Genomic DNA, 19,063 nt, shown 5'->3' with positions numbered 1-19,063 from the left:
AGGGTCATTAAGGCAAAGACCATGACCGAAGAAAACATGAAGCACGAAGTCAGCGAAAGCTGAGTACGAACAAGCTATAATGGAATCCTAAACTAACATGCTTCACTCAACGATATAATAATCCACATGCAAAGCCATTTAATAACAAGTAATCATGGAGATAAGACTCGACACTTGACACGACTCTTCACTCATATATTAATTAAGAACTAGCTTCGAACGGGTAAAACACAAATATCCATACAAGGAAGAAAAGGGGTGTTGGAAGCCAACCACACACCAAAACAATAATTAAATAAATGAAAGTCGGATCATACCGATTGTCGGCCCATACCGACGGAATTCCCGCACTTAAAAGAAAGAATGAAACAACGTCTTGTATCATTCAAGGAGTACAAATTTTTCGGCAAGACCCCCCCCCATTGTTCATACTCAAGATATCTATGTTCCAAGAGTTTTGAAGCTCTTTCGGGTTGCACTTTAGGTTAATTAATATTTTATGCACAAGGTGAACTCAAGACACAACAACAAGTCATAAAATACAAGCAACCAACAATGGCACTTCATTTTAATCCTTTAGGACTTGTAATCAAACATAGGACTCAAGTGATATTACTCCCATTGTTCCTTCTCAATATACTATTGAGATAACCCGACATTGCCAGTTAACAAGCGGGGTGTGCCCATAGCATGAATAATCCTTAGTTCAATTCACATAAACTTCTCAATCATACCCTACAGCGGGGTAGAATAAATGATGCACGGCGGCATAAAACTTGGCTCAAAGTATGCTAGACATCCCGTACAATAGCATAAACATAATCCCTTGCCTGTGAAACACTCATACATGCATATAAACTTGAACAACATGCTTGACATAATTCAGCGATTATGATAGATCACAACATGACTGTTCGCATAGGCTTTACAATTCAAAAATAAACCACAACATGCTTGTTCACCAATCAAACATGAATTCCATAATACATCCAGTCACAAGATTCACAAATAATAATAATCACATAGTCCTCATGAATTTGGTGGCCACCCTAGGCATGTACGTACCTCGGATATCTAAGTACGGGGGCCACTTTGCGAATCACAATCAAGGCTAGAAATCACCTCCTATAATTAAAATACTGAAACTTAGTTATTATCCATGCTTACTAAATTTCCAGCAACTTTTAAGAATTTTTAAACCTTTGATTTAATTAGAAATTGGTTGTTCATACTTACAATAATAGTCTTACTTGAACAACTAAAGTCCTAGTACGAAAATATTGATATTTCGCCTTTAAAATCATTAAAATCAACACTTTAAAGCTTTGAATTAAATCTGAAAATTAGATTTGATTTCCATAATTGAAAACGACTTTAAATTATGCAAATCAATTACCCATTATATTATGATTAAAACCCTAATATTAAAAACCATAAAAATCACGTTTAATCGTTAAAAATTCAAGCTTTAATAAATAATCAAATCTGAAAATAATAAATCTTTTATTTAAAATCATCCTCATGAATTCAAACACGTAAAACATCACAATACGGTGTTCATAACCGTTCCCAGCAGTTTAATTAATCAAAATCAATAATAATAATATAATTTTAAAATAAGGAATTAAAATAGAATAGGCAAGGAAGAAGAGAATTATACCAAACCGACGTCTAACACGGTACAATCACGAATTGAATGTAATTGGGTCAAAAATAATTATCAGAACACAACAAAACACACAACACACACGAGGTCGTGTGCGTGTGTGCGCGAGGCATCGAAATAACAAGCAACAGGGGCGGTGTCGCACGGCAACATGCGACGAGAGCAAGGCTCGGCTCGGCAGCAGGCGCGAGCAAGCGAGAGAATGTGAGTGTGGGCGAGTGTGTAGGCGAGCATACGAGGGACATCAGCACAGCGACGCAACACAACAACATCAACACGCAACGATGGGCGTGCATGCTGGGCGAGAGCACGACGAGAGAGACGCGAGGGAGTGTGAGCGAGAGGCGAGAGGTGTTGTGCGAGAGGCACGAGCACGCAGGCACGAGAAAGGCAACGAGCAGCGGCTCGGTTGCTTGCGGGCAAGGGACGAACGAAGGAGAGAGGGCCGAAAGGAGAGAGAGAGCACAAGGGAGGAGAGAGAATTTCTAAAATTTTAAAGGGGGATCATTAATGAGGGAGGAGTGTATTTATAGGTTTCTAATCCCTAGTGGGCTTAGGTTTAGGGGGTTGCATTCGGCTTTGAAAATTTAGTTTGGACTAGGATTAGAAGCTTTTAAACTCTGTTGGGTTCACCAACTGCATTGGATTGGGCTCGGAATTTATTTAAAACATGACCCAGTAAATCTTCCAACTTTAAAATAAAATAATAAAACTATTTAATTTATTTCGGAATATAATAAAATAATAATTATATTATTTTAAATAAATACATTTAAATCATCATTAAATGCAATCTAATTTCTAAAAGTCCCAAAAATACTTTACAAATAAAATAAAATATATTTATAAATTCAGAAAAATACGAGGAATTACAATCTAATGCAACAATTTATGAGCTGATGCAAGGGCCCTTACCATCTTCATGGATTGTTGACTTAGTGTGTGTTGCAATAGTTGTTTGAAGCTAATGAAACAACCATGCCATATTTAGGAACCTTTGCAATACGTATAGTGCAATGCTCAAATGGAATTAATTGACCACATCAGTAAGCCTTCTATAATATTTCTCCAATTTGGAAAATATAACAACACAAATAATGGACAATAAAAGTTAATATTTATTAAATGAATAAGAATAATGCACAATGTTTACCTGGTATAAGGAACATGTTTTGGTTTTGCCATGTCATGACAATGTTCTGCGTGAAATTTCCAACTTTTCAAAACTTGTACTCTTCATGAAATTTAAATTGAATGAATGTCGGACAATTAAATCTACACAATTATTGGTTTCGGTTCTTATTTTCTATTTGGTAAATTGATCCACTTTTGATTTCTTTGACCCTGCACACGACACACTAGCTTCTTTGAAATTAGGTGTCCATCTTTTCTGCTTTTAGTAGTTGAATCCTTTCGAACTCCAAAACCTTTAACCTTTTCGTAGGTGTATTAGAAATCAATACACTCTTCCAATGTCTTCTACTTGAGCATATCCATGTCATCTACATCATAATCTTCTAGTATTTACCAATCTTATCCCATATTTGCTCATTAATAAAGTAGTCAATTGCCTTCTCTTTGGATGGCTCAACTTCGTCGGCTAATAACTTAGTTTCACTACTGGAATCATCAATGTCATCTTCACTAATGTCTTTAAATTCCAATTCAACATCATTAGTCTTCATTAATTGATCGTCCATTGTGTATAATCCAGAAAATCTTAAGTCCTACATAATTAAAGAAAAATATATACATAATAATTCTAAATCGTATTGGGTAGTACATAAAATTGTAAATCTTATTCCATAATAAATCATACGGAGTATTCCATAGTCTTTAAGTTTTTGTTGGTTACGTCACTTCAGATGAAAAATACTATGGAATATCATTGGTTTTTACAATTTAATAACGTCGGACATTGATTTTTAAATTTTTGTTGCAGTCAACGCTCAACCTAATCATCACACACTCCACAAATTCATCGACAACCAATTCTATCAACAACAACAACAACATCAACAACATCAACAACATCAACAACAACAACACCACCAACAACAATCAACAATTACAGTTATCCATGGAGAACCGATTATCTAGGTAAATAATTACAAAATATATCGTAATCGGTTATAGGTTATATAGTATTACGCACAACGCATTTGGTTTTATCTGGCGGAACCAGAAGTTGAAGTTTGGGGGGGGGGGCAAGGGTTCACATACGATCGAATATATTATCTTTGTCTCAAAAATAATACGAATGATAAATTTTATTGCACATAATATTTCAAAGGTTGAAGTAATATTCCTTCGATTTTCTTAAGTTTTATTCAAAGCAGTAGAATAAGAGAATAGAGATTGAAATTAACAGATTTATAAAATATTATAGAGTTCCACAATATAGAGAAACACACAAAATTGTTGTAAATATTTTAAACACATTGTACATTTAAGTACTCCGTATAACATATTTGTGAATTTTAGATAAGAGGTATTGAATTTATGAACTTTTACCCAAAAAATTGAACCAAGATGTACGGTTATTTTCATAAAAGCTGTAATACGGTTGTATAAATAAGGTAGTAGCACGTACTATTGTAACCCCTCAAAAATATAAAAGTACAAGTGAAAGAGAAAAAGAAAAAGGATTTAAAAAAGAAAAGAAAAGAGTGTGCTGCAGGTTCGAACCCGGGAGCATCGTAACATCAACACACATTCAAACCAATTGAGCTACTCATAATATGTAGTCTTCACATGCATATTTAATATTTTTCTTAACCATAGGGGGGGCCATGGCCCCCGCCAACCCCCCCTTGGTTCCGCCCCTCTATAAAATAGAACAAAAATTAATTATATTGTCGACAACACTAACACCAAAAACGACAAAAGGAGAGGATTATAAGACTTACAAAGGTGCGAGAATGATGATGAGAGGCGAGAAGGGCAAGACACGAACAAAATAGCAGCCACCACAATGAAATAAAAAAAATATCAAGGAAAGAGAGGAGGAAATACGTATTGCATGAGATAGAAGAAGAGCAAATTAGGGTTTTTTATATTTAAATTTCTAAATAAGTATCAAATCTATACATTTTTTAATATAACTAAATTAATAAATTAATGTAGTAGTGCACGTCATTCATTGTAAAATTTTCGGAAATTTTTTATTATTTGTTGTTTGAAGTTATTAGACGTAATACTCCCTCCGTTCCTAAATATGTGTCCAGTTCCCATTTATGGCGTTTCCTTTTATGTGTCCACTTTCCGTTTTTGGACATACACCTTTTCCACTTTTCTATACACTTTTCCCACTTTTCCATACACTTTTCCCACTTTTCTATACATCATTATTACATTTTCTTACACATTCTACACTTTTCCCACTTTTCAATCACCACCTCCACTTTTATTTATATTTTATCAATAAACAATTATCTACTTTTTCCTTTCCCAAAAAAAAAACATTCATAATCATTACCTCTTACACACCATTCAATTTTATTAATTACCGTGTACATGTCTAAAGTGGACACGTATTTAGAAACGGAGGGAGTAACACAATCAGATGTTTCCGTTGTATTTATTTCAAAAGGCTAATTTTCATACGGAATAAATCAAATAGAAAACAGAAAAGTCGATGTCAACCGGCGGTCAAACCAGTAAAAAAGGACTGTACTCGACCATTGACCTCCTGAACAATCTAAACAGCACAGTTGTCGGTAGACAGTACTGGGAGAATGCTCAAATTTGGCAGCAACTTCAACGGCGCTCAAGGCTTCAACTTCATCCACGGTTTCCGTCGTCTGGTATTCTATTCAACCTCAATTTCAACCGAATCCAACCCTGCATTCGTTAATTACTTGGTGGAATCTCTAGGGTTTCCCACCCAACACGCTCTCTCCACTTCCGATAAGCTCTCTCGCGTTCGTCAACATCGAGGTGTGAAGAAGGTTGGTGATTTCAATTTCGTTGAAAATGCTGATTCCGTTATTAAATTCCTCACCAAAATTGGATTTGAACATTCTCATATACGAAATGTTGTTGTCTCTGCGCCAGAAATTTTGCTGTGTAATGTCAACAAAACCCTAATTCCTAAGACCCAAACTATTCACAAAATGGGTATTTCTGGGCCCGATTTTATTGAGGTTGTCAAGGTGAATCCTTCAATTCTTTTGTTGGCCTTGAATTCCAAAGTTGTTCCTGCAATCCAAGCTTTGAAGGAGATTATGGGTTGTGATCTCCATGTGATTGCCATTTTGAAGAAATCACGTGGCAAGAGGTTTTATTGTATTTCTAGAAATCTGGTACCAAATGTAGCTTTGTTGAGGAATTACGGAATCCCCATTGAATCAATCCAGAAATACGTACTTAAGTTATCAACCGCTCTTGTCCAGAAAACTGAATTATTAAAGGATGTAGTGATTAGGGTTGAAGAGAAGTTGGGGATTCCTCGAGACTCTCCACAATTCTTGTTTGGAATCCATTTGCTGTCCTCTCTTACCGAGAAGAATATTCAATTGAAAAGGGAAATTTTTAAGAATTTCGGTTGGACTGAATCTGATGTTGTTACTCTTTTCAGAAAATGTCCTACCTGCTTTGGGTTATCTGTTGCTTCAATCAAGAAAAAGTTGGATTTTCTCATGAACGAGCTGAATTACGAGCCTAGTTTCTTGGCAATGCAGAGTAACCTGTTAACTTGTAGCTTGGAAAAGAGAATAGTGCCTAGACATAAGGTCCTCCTAGTCTTGAAGGAGAAAGGTTTAATCAAGATAGAGTACTCTTTTATAACTGCCGTAAAGCTGAGTGAGTCTCAGTTCTTGAAGAGGTTTGTGCTACCGTTTACAGAAGTCCATGAAGTTTATCGCGAACATTCTGGCACTAGTTTGGAGGTGCTAACTCTAGGATCATCAAAACCAGATTCCGATGCCACTTCATGTTAGGTAACTAGATAAGTGTGCAGTTTAGGATGCAACATTCAATATTGCGACTTCAATATTTTTACCAAAAACCCACCACTGTCGTTACTGTATTATTGTATACTGATTTTTTCTGCTTAAAAGCTGTTTTCTTGTGTTATTGTTTCTTGAATGTACCTGTACTTTTTTCTGTTCATGGTTGACAGTTTAATTTTAATGTCTGATTTTTAATTCTCGGGGGCTTACTGTCCTTTCCTTCTTCGTTTATATATAGTGGGGTTGAGGCCTATATTATCCTGATCCTTTCCATTCCTGAATTTGTTACCATGAGTTTAATGTTTGTATTGAAATCTTGTAGGAAGAGCCTAAAGCATCATAGGTCTAGGATCCTTTGTGGTTTTTGGTTCAATCAGCATTGTGCTCTAAATTGGAAAGCAAACAGTAGAAGATTTGAGCAACAGAATGAGAGAGAAACGAGCATGTATTTTATTCAGTTGTATTGGTCTGAATACATTTCTCTTTGTCATATTTTATAGCAAAGCCCTACTCCCATTATATTTAGGAAAGAGGCTATAATAATTGTACATAAGCTTTTAGAGTTTTAGGTATAATTGAAGCAAAATATCTCCTGAAAATATCTACAAATGGTACATAAACTTATCATGTGCTCGTTGTGGGTTGGATCAACTGGCTTGCAATTGCCATTGTCATCCTTCAACACTCCGCCTTAAGTCAGGAGTTGGTTTTGGAGAGACTCCTTGCTCCGACAGTAAGTGTACATGATTCGGAATATGTATGGACTTGTTTAGAATACCAATTGGTCTTGAGTAGAAATTATTCAGGCTTGATTGTTCCATCTGCAATCTTGTCTCTCACAAAAGGAAAATCTACTTCTATAGGCTTTGTTCTTTTATACTGGAGGATTATCAACTGTTTGTTATAACATTTCAGTAGAGCAAGATTGTGATTCCAGTGCCCGAGAATCCCTTAGCAACTTTGTGAGCCTAGTAAGTACTCATGTAGTTAGAGACATTATCATGTACTCCGCATTGTATTTTTTTTTTCTTGTCAGGTTAATCATTGATACTCCCTCCGTTTTTTTGTTACACTTTTCTATTTTCATTCGTTTTTTTGGTTAGTTACACTTTTACTTTATTCTTATTTTGGGAAACTATTATTAACGACCTTTTACCTTAATACCCCACACAAACTCCATTTGCGACTTTCTCTGCTATTTTCTGTTTCATGAACCCCACTTTTTCTTACACAAAGCATTCAGTTTTCTCTCTCCTACTCTCCTAAATTCATGTATTCACAGTAACCAACAAAAAAAGAACAAAGGGAGTGCATAGAGTTGGTTTTGATGGGAAGGATTTTAGGAGAACATTTCTGTGTGTTTTTGATACTGCTTTAAAATCCTGAATCAGCAAGGGGTTCTGAGAGGATTATTGTTGATACCCATTTTAATGCTTTGGCTTAGCAAATACACTTATATTATATCCTCTAAGACCTTAGGGACATGAAGTTCAGTTTGGTTTGGGTTACTTTGGATTTCTCAGAAGGTGACAAATTAACATGATGCAAAAATAACAAGCAGTAAATAAAAAGGCTAAGCATGTCCTTGGAACTCTTTTAGATGAACCAGAGGTAATGAATTTACAACCCTCAGAATATTCTTTTAGAAGAATACGTTTCTTATTATTTGGCCCTAGCAGACAGTCAAAAGTATAACACCTAATTATTTATAGGTTGGTGCTCACTTCAATTAAATTTTTTCTTGAAGGATCTTGATTGATAATTATGATAAATGATAATAGCCTGCACTTTTTAAGAACACCCATCTGTGTTCATAGAATGAATTATGGTGTTCATTTTTCTTGTTTCTGTTTCATTTCACATCCGTCCTAATAGCTTGTCATTAACTCATTATATTGGTTTTTATTAGACGGTTCTTATTGTCAATGTATTTTTAAATTTTAACTATTAAATGCTAGTTTCCTCAAACCAGCTGCTACCTTGTGTTTCCTGGATGCAGCTACACGTGTTACTACTTGCTCTGCGTTGTTGGACAGTTTACTGTCAGTTTTTAGTGGCTTACTTTTGCTGTCCATCCACTTCCTTTTTCATTATATGTTGCAGGCTTGTTGTCCATTCATTGTTTGATCTAACTTTAGGACCTCTTGTTTTTAGGTTACTCAAAAACTCAACTCTGTATGAAATGTTTGACTTGGTGTCACACATATGATGCTTGGGTCAGGAACTCAGGATTCTTGGATTGTCATACTTCATAAAATAAAATTAACTAAATGGTGCTAGTTTCATTCTAGTAGTTAGTCATTTTTCCAGTTTGATTCCACTATGGCCCTTAGCTATTTTCCTCTTTTCTTCATTTTGCTAGCTATTTTATCACATAACTAAGTTTATTAGAAGAAGCAAGCTTCATTCTGGGATTTTAGCTATTGGGATTAGCTTGTCTGCATTGATTGATAAAACCAGAAAAGAAAGTACACTGTGTAAGCTATATTGTAAATTATAAATGTCTCTGCTTTCCATTTGCATTGCTCATTTGCTTGTAGTAAACACATATGTCCACCCTTTTAGTATGAGAGTACCAGCATATTCCAATGTCTGTTATTACAGTTGATGAAATTAATTCTTTAACATGTTAAAACTGTGAATTAGCCTTTAGTCAATGCCTCGTCAGTAACCTTTCTATTGTCAAAATACTCTTACGTTGTATCTGGATTTAAGGAATTTGGGTCAATACATATCACCAAGGCTACCAATCTTAATGAAACAGCTTGAAATTATTGCACCTTGCTCTATCCCTTTCATTTCAGATTAGTGTATTACGTACCATGACATCGCCTTTGGTCTGTAGTAGTTATTTGGGTCATTATTCTCCCGAAAGACAATCAAAATTTATATGGACTTGGTTCAAGGATCAGCCCAGAGCCTAAGTTTAAGAAATAGCTAAATGTTTGACTCAAGCTTAACTTGGATGTTAAATATCTTGCTGCCAATGCTGGAGTTTAGACGTTGGTGATACAATTGAGACTGGTGTGTCTGGTAGATTGATGCAACTATCTGTCTATGTGTTCAGAGATTGATGCAACTCCTGGGTGTGAAATGCTTAGGTGACTTATCAGAGATTTATGCAACTAGAAATCTGTCGATGTTTCCAGAGATTGATGAGTGTAGTTTATATAGAGTTTTTTTTTTCTGGGTGTGATATGCAATAATTAGGTGTCGTATCAGAGATATATGGAACTAGTATAGTAGTATCTGTCAACATGTTCAGAGATTGACAAGTTTAGCTCATATAGGTTTTTTTTCCTGGGTGTGAAATGCGGTAATTAGGTGTCATAGAAGGGTTTCAGCAGATTATATGGTCATGAACTGGACAACAGATGCATTATGCAGATGTATGGTTTACACTTCGGTTTACTGGGTTATAAGGGAAACCCTGGTGACTGCTAAGTGCAATATAAAATAAAAACTTGAACGGCCTATAGATCTTAAGCTGGTCTAGAACTTAAGCCGGTCAAGGGAAACCCTGGTGGTTGCTAAGTACAATATAATTTAAAAACTTGAACAGCTTGTAGCCGATCAAACATTAGATGAGGTGTGATTGGACTTGGGCTGTTTTGAAAACTAGGTGTAATGTTCATATGCAAGATGAAGTGCTTGAAATTCATTTTTTTTTCTTATTGTAAGAACATGGTTGGAAATTTTATCAGGATTGTGTTCTAGCTCCTCCATTTGATTGCATATTTTATTTCTGAGCTGACAAACATTGCTGTTTCTTTTTCTTGTCAAATTCTCCGTAGAACTAAAAAATTCCTTGAAGCTTGTTCTCTGTTACATTTGTTCTTAGTCTTTTGTTATTCTTTAATTCCCCCCTCTCTTCCTCTTTATGTCATTGAAGATATTGTTAAAAGTAAGACCTGTCTGTAATTCTTAGGAGTTTATACAGCTTAAGTGAATATTTCACAAAGTCGTTTCAATTTGGTGCTGGGAGATCACAAAATTTTGGTTCAAAGGTTTGTTTCATATGCTTATTTGAATGTTACTACTAGATGAATGCCATTTAGATGGTGGACAAGGGTGCACAATTAGCATGGTGCATCAAGAGAACACAAGTAATAGAGGCCATTAAAGAGGAATATATAATTTTTGTGCCCGACCTTAAAGATTTTTTAGCCTATCTTTTTATCTGTAATTCTGTATCTTTGTATCTAAATGCTTTCACATTTAACAAAAGTACCTCTATAATTATGTTGCTATATCTATTTCTACTGGGTGAGTAACTGATTGACTGATCTCCAGAGCTTTATGTGTTCTGCTGCATCATAGTATCTTGCAAGTCTTTGCATCATTTCTCTCTGCTCTGTTATTGTGCTCGATGGCCATATATTTTGAAAACAATATTTTTTAAAAAATTTACTGGCAGTTTTTGCTCTTATGATGGCCATGATCGTCATTTGTTGTTGAACTTGGTTCAAAGTTAGGGTAGTCTAATGTATCAGGATTGATTTATAACTTGTTTTTTTTTTTTTAATCTGTGATATTGTAGGTGGATGTGGCCTCTCATTCAAGGGAGGACCTTGTAGGGAAATTGCAAGTCAGTATGGTTTCTTGATATGCAACGTTGTTGCCTTGTTGGTTCAGTCATTTGATAATAGTTTTTTGACGGAAGTTTTTCATATAGGCCAGGTGAGTGCCATCTTTTTGTAATCTCGGGCTTATTGCATTACCGTGTGTTTGAGGGGGGATTTGGAGGGAAGAAAAGGGAGAGTAGCATTATGATGGGGAGGAAATCGGAATTGCAAGCTCACTCGACCATTCCACTCCCTCCCTTACCTTTCTTCTCCTTCACTCTAATGATTGCTAATGAGTAATGACACACGTTGTTAGCCTAATATGAGACTCCGAGAGTGATCTCTCTCTAATTCCCCGCATTGACTTTCTGAAAGATCAAATTTCAGGTCATGACCAAGTTTTCCCTGCAGAGCCAAACAGGAATCGGAATGTTGTGAGGATGACATGGTGGATGTGGATGTGGATGTGGATGTGGATGAAACAGGGGATATATCAGGTTGGCTCGCATGCGAAATGGTATAAAATATTCCGACCTTCATTTCTTTCTCATGTTCTGGGGAAACTGGAAAGTTATGATACCCAATTCTTTATATTTTGTAATCCTCTCTTTAAAATTGTGCAGTATGATTCAGCATAGCTGGAATAGTTCATGCGGCTGGAATTATCAATATCTGGATGGGCCTTATTAAAATTCTACCCATTCTACCCTCTATAAAATTGAATTACTAACCTCTAGCCATATCTTGAAGATTATCGTTTTTCAACAGAGAAGGAGGAGAAAACGTGTATCTGCGCCCTTTTCGGAGTAACAAGGTCATTGTTGGAGAAGAAACGACTTTCTCAGAGATGAAATTGATGCAAAGGCATGAGAGAGAAGGAGGGAGTGTCGTCGAAGAAGGAGAGTGTGAATCGGAACTCAGGGATGAAGAACAGTAACTTTAGAAGTTGCTTTGTTGAATTTGTCAACAATAAGCCTCCCTCTTACATGCACTGGGGTGCACGGTGTACCCTCTCACATTTTCTCCTTACATGTGAGGAGAAAATGTGATAGTGACCACTAATGAGCATAAAAATACTCTTGGGGTATACGGTGCACCCTGGTGCACCCAGGTGCACCTAGTAATTTTCACAAACTAACTACTCCAAATTAAAATTTTAGATAAATGAAGGTTAACCAAATTTTTTATTTGACCATGCATACAAAAATTAGAACATTTGTTAGTTTACTATCCGAACGCGTGACACTAAATGTATGGACTAATCGTGCTCAATAATTAATACGAAGGTATTACTTGAACACAAGAAGAAAGAGAAGATACATGATGTAGAACCGTAGAGCCTTAGAAGTGGGGATGGACATGGATCAATGACCCTACTCGGACCCGGTTTGACTCGCCCTATTTTTTGGGGTACGAGACCAATTATTTGAGACTCATTGTTTGGGCGGATCTAGGCCCAAATGCTTAAAAGGGAAAGAGACTAACTATATTCTTAGACCTAGACTTTGTCCAGATCCGACCCATAAGCCCGTTCAATTATTTAAGTAATACGGAGTACATTATTAATTAACTTGTTTTTAGACATATTTTTAGCTTGGATTGTAGGGGAGGTAATATTCATTAACTTATGGGTATTTTATATACAATTGTTTAAATGATTATCAAACTATTGGCCTAGAAAATTTTTACTGACAAATACAGAGTAAGGTTGAAAATCAATAAAATTTCAACATCCATTTCAGATAATAGCATACCCATTAGATCTGGATATGGATCTGAACAATGAATCTAGGGTGGGTTTGGGTGCTCGTCAAAATATGGGATTGGGGTTGGGTTTGGGTCTCACGTGACCCACCCCAGACCTGACCCGCCCTGTGCCATCCCTAACTTAGAAGTGTACATAGAACGTAACCTGGAAAGAAAAATAGTTTTAGTACGCACTTGTAGGGGTGTAAATTGGATGGATTGGATTGGACTTTGTCAAGTCCAAATCCAATCCGAATTTTGTTGGACTCGAATATTTAATTCCAAGTCCGATCCAAAGCTTTCACGAGTCCGATCCAGTCCAATCCGAATAAATTTTCTTAAGTCCGAATCCGATCCAGTCCGATCCAATTTTTTTTAATAAATCTTATCGTTCGTACTGTAAAATAATTGTAAACCCAATAAATACTTAAATAATGTCTTGGTAAAGCTACACTATATGTAGTAGAAATCAAATGTAAACAAAATGCAAACTTCGGCCCTTCCATAAATGCAAATCAAAATGTTAACGAAAATGAAAACAAAGTATTAAGAAAATTAAACCAACCAAAATACTTCGTACATAGCTACGTAGATTGATGATGATTATTGGGCTATGTTCAGGAAATTATGGCTACAGCTTTAAAATAATGGCAAGACTTATGAAAGTGTGGAAAATTAGGGAACAATGAGAGAGAATTGAAGTCATACAACATAGCCGTCAGAAGAGAGGGAGCAAAAAATAAGTTTGGAAAAAATAAGGTTACGACTTATTTTATAGGGTAAATATAAGCTCATGACAAATATTAGGGTTAGGGTTTTGGTTATAAACTTAATAGAGTTATTACCCATAACATAAACACACCAGCCTGTTCTTGAACTTCCAGCTCCAAAGTCATATTATGTCAAGGCCCAAGAACCACAAATTTCAACATTTTTTATAGGATAAATAGCTATATTTATAGAATAAAAATTATAAGCTTTGGACTTAATTGGGTTTTTGGACTCCAATGAGGTGAGTCCAAGTCCAGTCCGAAAAAAATTGGACTTGAAAATTTGAGTTCGAATTCGATCCAAATTTTTTCAAGTCCGGTCCAGTCCGACAATTTGGATTGGATTGGATTGGATTTTGGACTTTTCCAAATCCACTTACACCCCCACGCACTTGTTATCTACATTTGGAAAATTTGTCAAATACAACTATAAAATGTTTTCAATTTGAGTATTACAACATCAAATTTCTAAAGTTGTAAAGCCAACATCAAAAATCTTCCATGACTCTCGATATTCTTTTAGCTAATTTTATTTTATGTTCTTAACATCTTAAATTTTTAATTGATCAATGGCGAAAAAATTAATTAGTTCACTGACCAACCTTTAACTTCTATATCAACGTACACAATTATGTAGGCTTGATAAAATTCCATATCAAAGTACAATCACATATCAGATTGCGGACAAGTAAGGTTGGGCTTCTTTTTTGTTGTTGTTGTTGTTGTTGTTGTTGTTCTTGTTGTTAACTTGCTGAAACTTTGGTATCTCGTTATTTATACAACTTTAACGTGTATTTTAGTCTCTATGTTCCACATGAATTTAGCATTCTTAGAACAACTATTGAAATACACAAATTCTTATTTACAATGGGTGATAAATATTGTACACCGGAGTAAAAGTTAACTCAAACTACTTCAAAGTTAAGCTTATATATGTAAAAGTTATATACTTTTAGTGATAAAATTTTTTCATTTTAATAAAACTTATTTCTTCAAATCACTAATAATGCATAAAATTAATCATTTAACCCTTTAAAATGTTTATCTATCAACTTTTTTTTTACTAATATAAAAGTTAATCAAAAGTAAGTTAAAGTTACAAAAAAATGAATAAAAGTTATCTTGGTGTACAATAAATTTATTGTACACCTTGTGCGCGCAAGACCTTTTGTTTGAAATATACGTGCGTTGCACGTGGTTGTTTTTGAAGCGTAGTTGTACTTATTTGCATATGAGTTTATATGTACACACAAAATTAAGAAAATAGCTTGTAATTGTGCTAAATTGCTAGCTATATTTAGCTTAATACCTCTTCTACCGAGACTCTGTTTGTTTCAATGAACAAATTTTTAAATGAAAAGGATTTTCCTTGGAAAATAATTTTCAAAGGAAAACCCAAGGGACTATAGTTTTCCTAAAAGAATATAGAAGTGAAAATGAGATGTGGATAGGAAGAGAGAAAAAGAAATATAAGGGGTTAGAGAAGAAAATTTAAGCATTCCTACTTTTCTAAAAGAAAGTTGTGTTTCTTGTAGAAAATGTTTCCGTCTTTGGAAAAATTATTTCTCATCCTTAACAAAACAAACAAAGGAATGTGAAAACCATTTTCTAAAAAGGTGTTTTAAATCAAAACAATCGGAGCCAAATGGGGAAAAATTAAAAATCTAGTGGAGCGTTTGGCATTCTTCGTACGTAGTACTCCCTCCCTCCCTAAAAGATTGATCCGTTGTAATTTTTTGGGTCAAACATGAAAATGTTTGACCATGATTATCATTAGCATATAAGAAATAATATAGTCATGTGGTGTCTTGTTAGATTCGTTTCAATGTACTTGGTATATTTTTAGAATATGAATTTTTATAATTTTAACGCGTTTAATATTAGAGATATTTACGTTTTAAGTCATGTCTTGAGACAATGAAAAGTCAAATGGGTGAAACTTTTAGTGACGGAGGAGTATGTAACAAAAAATGATTCGGAACAAAAATCTTTAAAATAAAATAATAATAGAAAAAAGAAAGACAAAATGGTCCAAAACAAATTAAATTACACAACAACACTTTAGCCTCGTTCTGTTGATGTTGGCAAGACTTGAGCCTTGGGTTTGGATTCTAGAAGAAAGGCTTAGAAGTAAAGGATAAAATAAAGCAAAAGAATATGCATTACACACGTTCAAATCGATTTTGGCATATCCACGCTGCTAAAATTTTGGCAGCATGCCCATACAACTTTTTGGCAAGTCCGCGCAACCAGTTCTAGAATGTAAACTTTAGTTCTTGATCAATAACAATAAGATTTAGGTTGCACGTTTGTGCCACATTTTGGCAAGTCCGTATAGACCTATTTCTTGCTGCGATTATTTTATTTGTTCAAGGAGTTTTTTCCCTTTTTGTTCCACAGTCAGTTTTAGTTTTCCACGTTTATTTATATTTTAAGTTTCTTAGATTTCTCTTAGTTAGTGATCAACAACACTTTTGCTTCAAATAGTTTACCAATGTTTGATTTAGGAATCTCAATTCAATAATTGTTCAAGACATTTTCGATTTTGTTTTAAGTTTGAAGCTTCAAGTAATTAACATCTCTTCTCCCTAACTTATTTCCCAATTTTCTCCATTGTTGTGTCGTGTTGACCCGTTTAACTAATCGTATCGGAAATTTTTCACACTAATCCGTTTTTTCGTGTCCTGTTGTCGTGTTTGTTCAATAAAGTTGGTTCCACTACAAAAGTTTATCACCAAATACTTTGAATTACTAGCCGTTTTTTCTCAACAATAATCCCACCCATTTAATTAAATGTGTCGTGTTGTGTCTCGTTTAATTAAACAAGTCGTTCCTTGATACTAACCCGTTTTTTTCGTGTCCGGTTCGTGTCATGTTACTGTGTATTCGTATTGTGTCAGATTTTTCCAACTCTAGTACTTGATGCATTAAGCAAAAACTCGAGACATTTCATTAAATAAAACAAAAATGAATAACAACACACTGAATAAGAAGAAGAAGAAGAAGAAGAAGAAGAAGAAGAAGAAGAAGAATAGAGAAAAAAAAACTAACTTTCCCTAGTCGATGATTCCAAATCAATAACGATTATTGATGAATAGTACGAATCACATGACATAATCGTCAATAGATTTCAAGATATACCGTTAACGATAACTTTGTGTAAGACCGCTTTATCGAAAAGACCACTTTGATTGTTTAACTAATTGGTTTCATTACTTAACTGATTAGTTTCACTACTTAACTCATTAGTTCTAGTGCTTAACTAATTGATTATATTGCTTAACTTATACTTCCTCCGTTCATTTTTACTCGCAACATTTGTCACTTTCACGCATGCCAATGCACAACTTTGATCATTAATATATTTAATTCTCTTTAAGCAAAAATTATAAAAAATTTATATTTTGAAAATACACATTAAGACGAATATAACAAGATCTCACATGACTATGTTTTATCTTACGTATAAATCACCAATAATGGTCAAAATATAATATGTGAATAGTGTAGAAATCACAAACGTTGCGAGTATTAAAAATCGGAGGAAGTATAACACCAACACGGTCTTTTATGCAAGACTGTCTTATGAAGTATAAAAGTTTGATGTTAAACTCAACTTTTATTTATTTAAGCTCAAATTTATTGTTTTAATTCACTTTTTTAAAAACTTTTTTTTTTATTATTTTGTTACCAATATATTTAGGATTTTTTGGATAAAATCACCTTTTAAAGTTGCCACTTTTGAAATAACCACCTTATAAGTTTTTTTTTTTTAAATAACCACCTTTAATTTTCTTAGTTAAGGAAATCACCACCTAATGTAACTTCCGTTAGAACTTCCGTTTGTGGGTCCCACATCCAACTGCCATCTTATATTTTTCCTCATTTTCCCTCCATTTTCACTCGATACTCTCTCTCTCTTCCCCTTCTTTCACACTCTCTCTGTTTTCATATTCCCAACCATTTCTTCCTCTTCATTATTGCTCTTTCACCCTCCTCCCTCATCGCTTCTCTGTACTTTTCACCTCCAATCAAAAAAATTGAATCTCTCTTCTCTAATTAATTACAACCAAAAAACACCTTAGTCAAAGAAGTAGTGACCATATAGTATTAAAATTGTGCGATGGGCAAACGGCTGAATGTGACAAGTTGGAACAACTAAAAAAATAGAGGAAGTATCTCAACTCTGAAAACGTATGTAAAATAATTGAATTGCTGTAAATTCGAAGTAGTGGTAGTGAAATTGAGCAACTGGCATTTGCTTAGGGTTGACATTCGCAAGGTCAACCTCGCAGCAAGCAATGGGGAGCAAACCAGAAATGAGTAGTATTATACCAAAGTATATACGGAGTATTTTTTTTTTCTCTTCATTTATTACTTCTATAGTTCTATGTACAAGTAGCATTAGCTGCAAGCCTCCATCTTAACTAAAAGTATAGAACTTGTTATTCTTGAGGCCCCGTTGTGCGGTCATTTTGAAGCGTGGGGTAATGCTAATGGCAATGATATGCGTGGGAGCTGGTTGTGGCATCCAAACCATAGCGCGTTGTCGATAAATTTTTATCCCACTCAAAAAGACAACTATCAAATTATCATTACTTATGGACTCAAGGATTATCAAATAAGGGATTTGAGTAGGGTTGAAGGGTTTGCTGATGATTCTGAATCTGTCATGGTCTCACTGGTAAATATGTCAATTTTATAGGACGGTGATTATCAATTCCTTCTGATATAAATTAGCTTAAAGCTCTCAGTAGGTGATTACCAGTTACTTTTTTTGTTAGCCACATAAACTTACAAACCCTGTTGTATTTATATGCAAATTGCTCATCAAAGCCACATTATATGGTAGGATTTATGAATAAATGAGAAAATAAACAGGAGCTCCGCAATAATAATAATAATAATCATGTGGCCCATCAACCTGCAACAATCAATTGAGTTTAAATCCCCAATTCGAAAAATCCCCAAATTCTACAATTGAAGAACCTTAATTTCAACTAAGCACAAATTACTTGTTTAACTACTCGCACCAAGCTGATAATTGGGAAAATGACGAAAATTGTTTGCTGATGAAATGTATTTGACAAATTGGAAGAGAAATTGAGTGAATTTGCGGATTTTGGAGATTTTTTTTGAACCAAGGTGTGTTAATGGAGGAAGAGATTACAAAGAGAAAGTAGGAAGGAAAAGAGGAGGAAAATATAATTTGGTCGTTGGATGTGGGATCCACAAACGGAAATTCTGACGGAAATTAACATTAGGTAGCGATTTCTTTAACGGAGAAAGTTTAAGGTGGTTATTAAAAATATATATATATATATATATATATATATATATATATATATATATATATATATATAT

At 34.6% G+C, this 19,063-nt stretch overlaps 1 protein-coding gene and 1 long non-coding RNA gene across 3 annotated transcripts; both read left to right on the top strand.

Moving 5' to 3' along the window:
• The first annotated feature begins 5,295 nt into the window (after positions 1 to 5,295).
• Positions 5,296 to 6,778, top strand: LOC110776170 (transcription termination factor MTERF9, chloroplastic). Its single transcript, XM_021980725.2, has one exon. The coding sequence runs from the start codon at positions 5,404 to 5,406 to the stop codon at positions 6,604 to 6,606; it is 1,203 nt and encodes a 400-aa protein (XP_021836417.1). The 5' UTR covers positions 5,296 to 5,403; the 3' UTR covers positions 6,607 to 6,778.
• A 4,476-nt stretch (positions 6,779 to 11,254) lies between these two features.
• On the top strand, positions 11,255 to 12,471 carry LOC110776173 (uncharacterized). 2 transcript variants are annotated; one of them, XR_002530024.2, is made up of 3 exons: positions 11,255 to 11,298; positions 11,571 to 11,700; positions 11,807 to 12,470. It is a non-coding gene; the product is annotated as an uncharacterized lncRNA (long non-coding RNA). The 2 variants fall into 2 exon arrangements; XR_008921322.1 differs by having other exon boundaries at positions 11,267 to 11,298; positions 11,559 to 11,700; positions 11,807 to 12,471.
• Positions 12,472 to 19,063: the final 6,592 nt, after the last annotated feature.

This window comes from Spinacia oleracea, chromosome 5 (assembly GCF_020520425.1).
Source record: "Spinacia oleracea cultivar Varoflay chromosome 5, BTI_SOV_V1, whole genome shotgun sequence".
Lineage (NCBI taxonomy): Eukaryota > Viridiplantae > Streptophyta > Magnoliopsida > Caryophyllales > Amaranthaceae > Spinacia > Spinacia oleracea.
The sequence above is the reverse complement of the archived record's forward strand: the minus strand, read 5'-3'. Positions and strand labels throughout refer to the sequence as shown.

Excerpts from the sequence above, each read along its gene's own strand:
- LOC110776170 (XM_021980725.2), top strand. The coding sequence starts at position 5,404 with ATGCTCAAATTTGGCAGCAACTTCAACGGCGCTCAAGGCTTCAACTTC.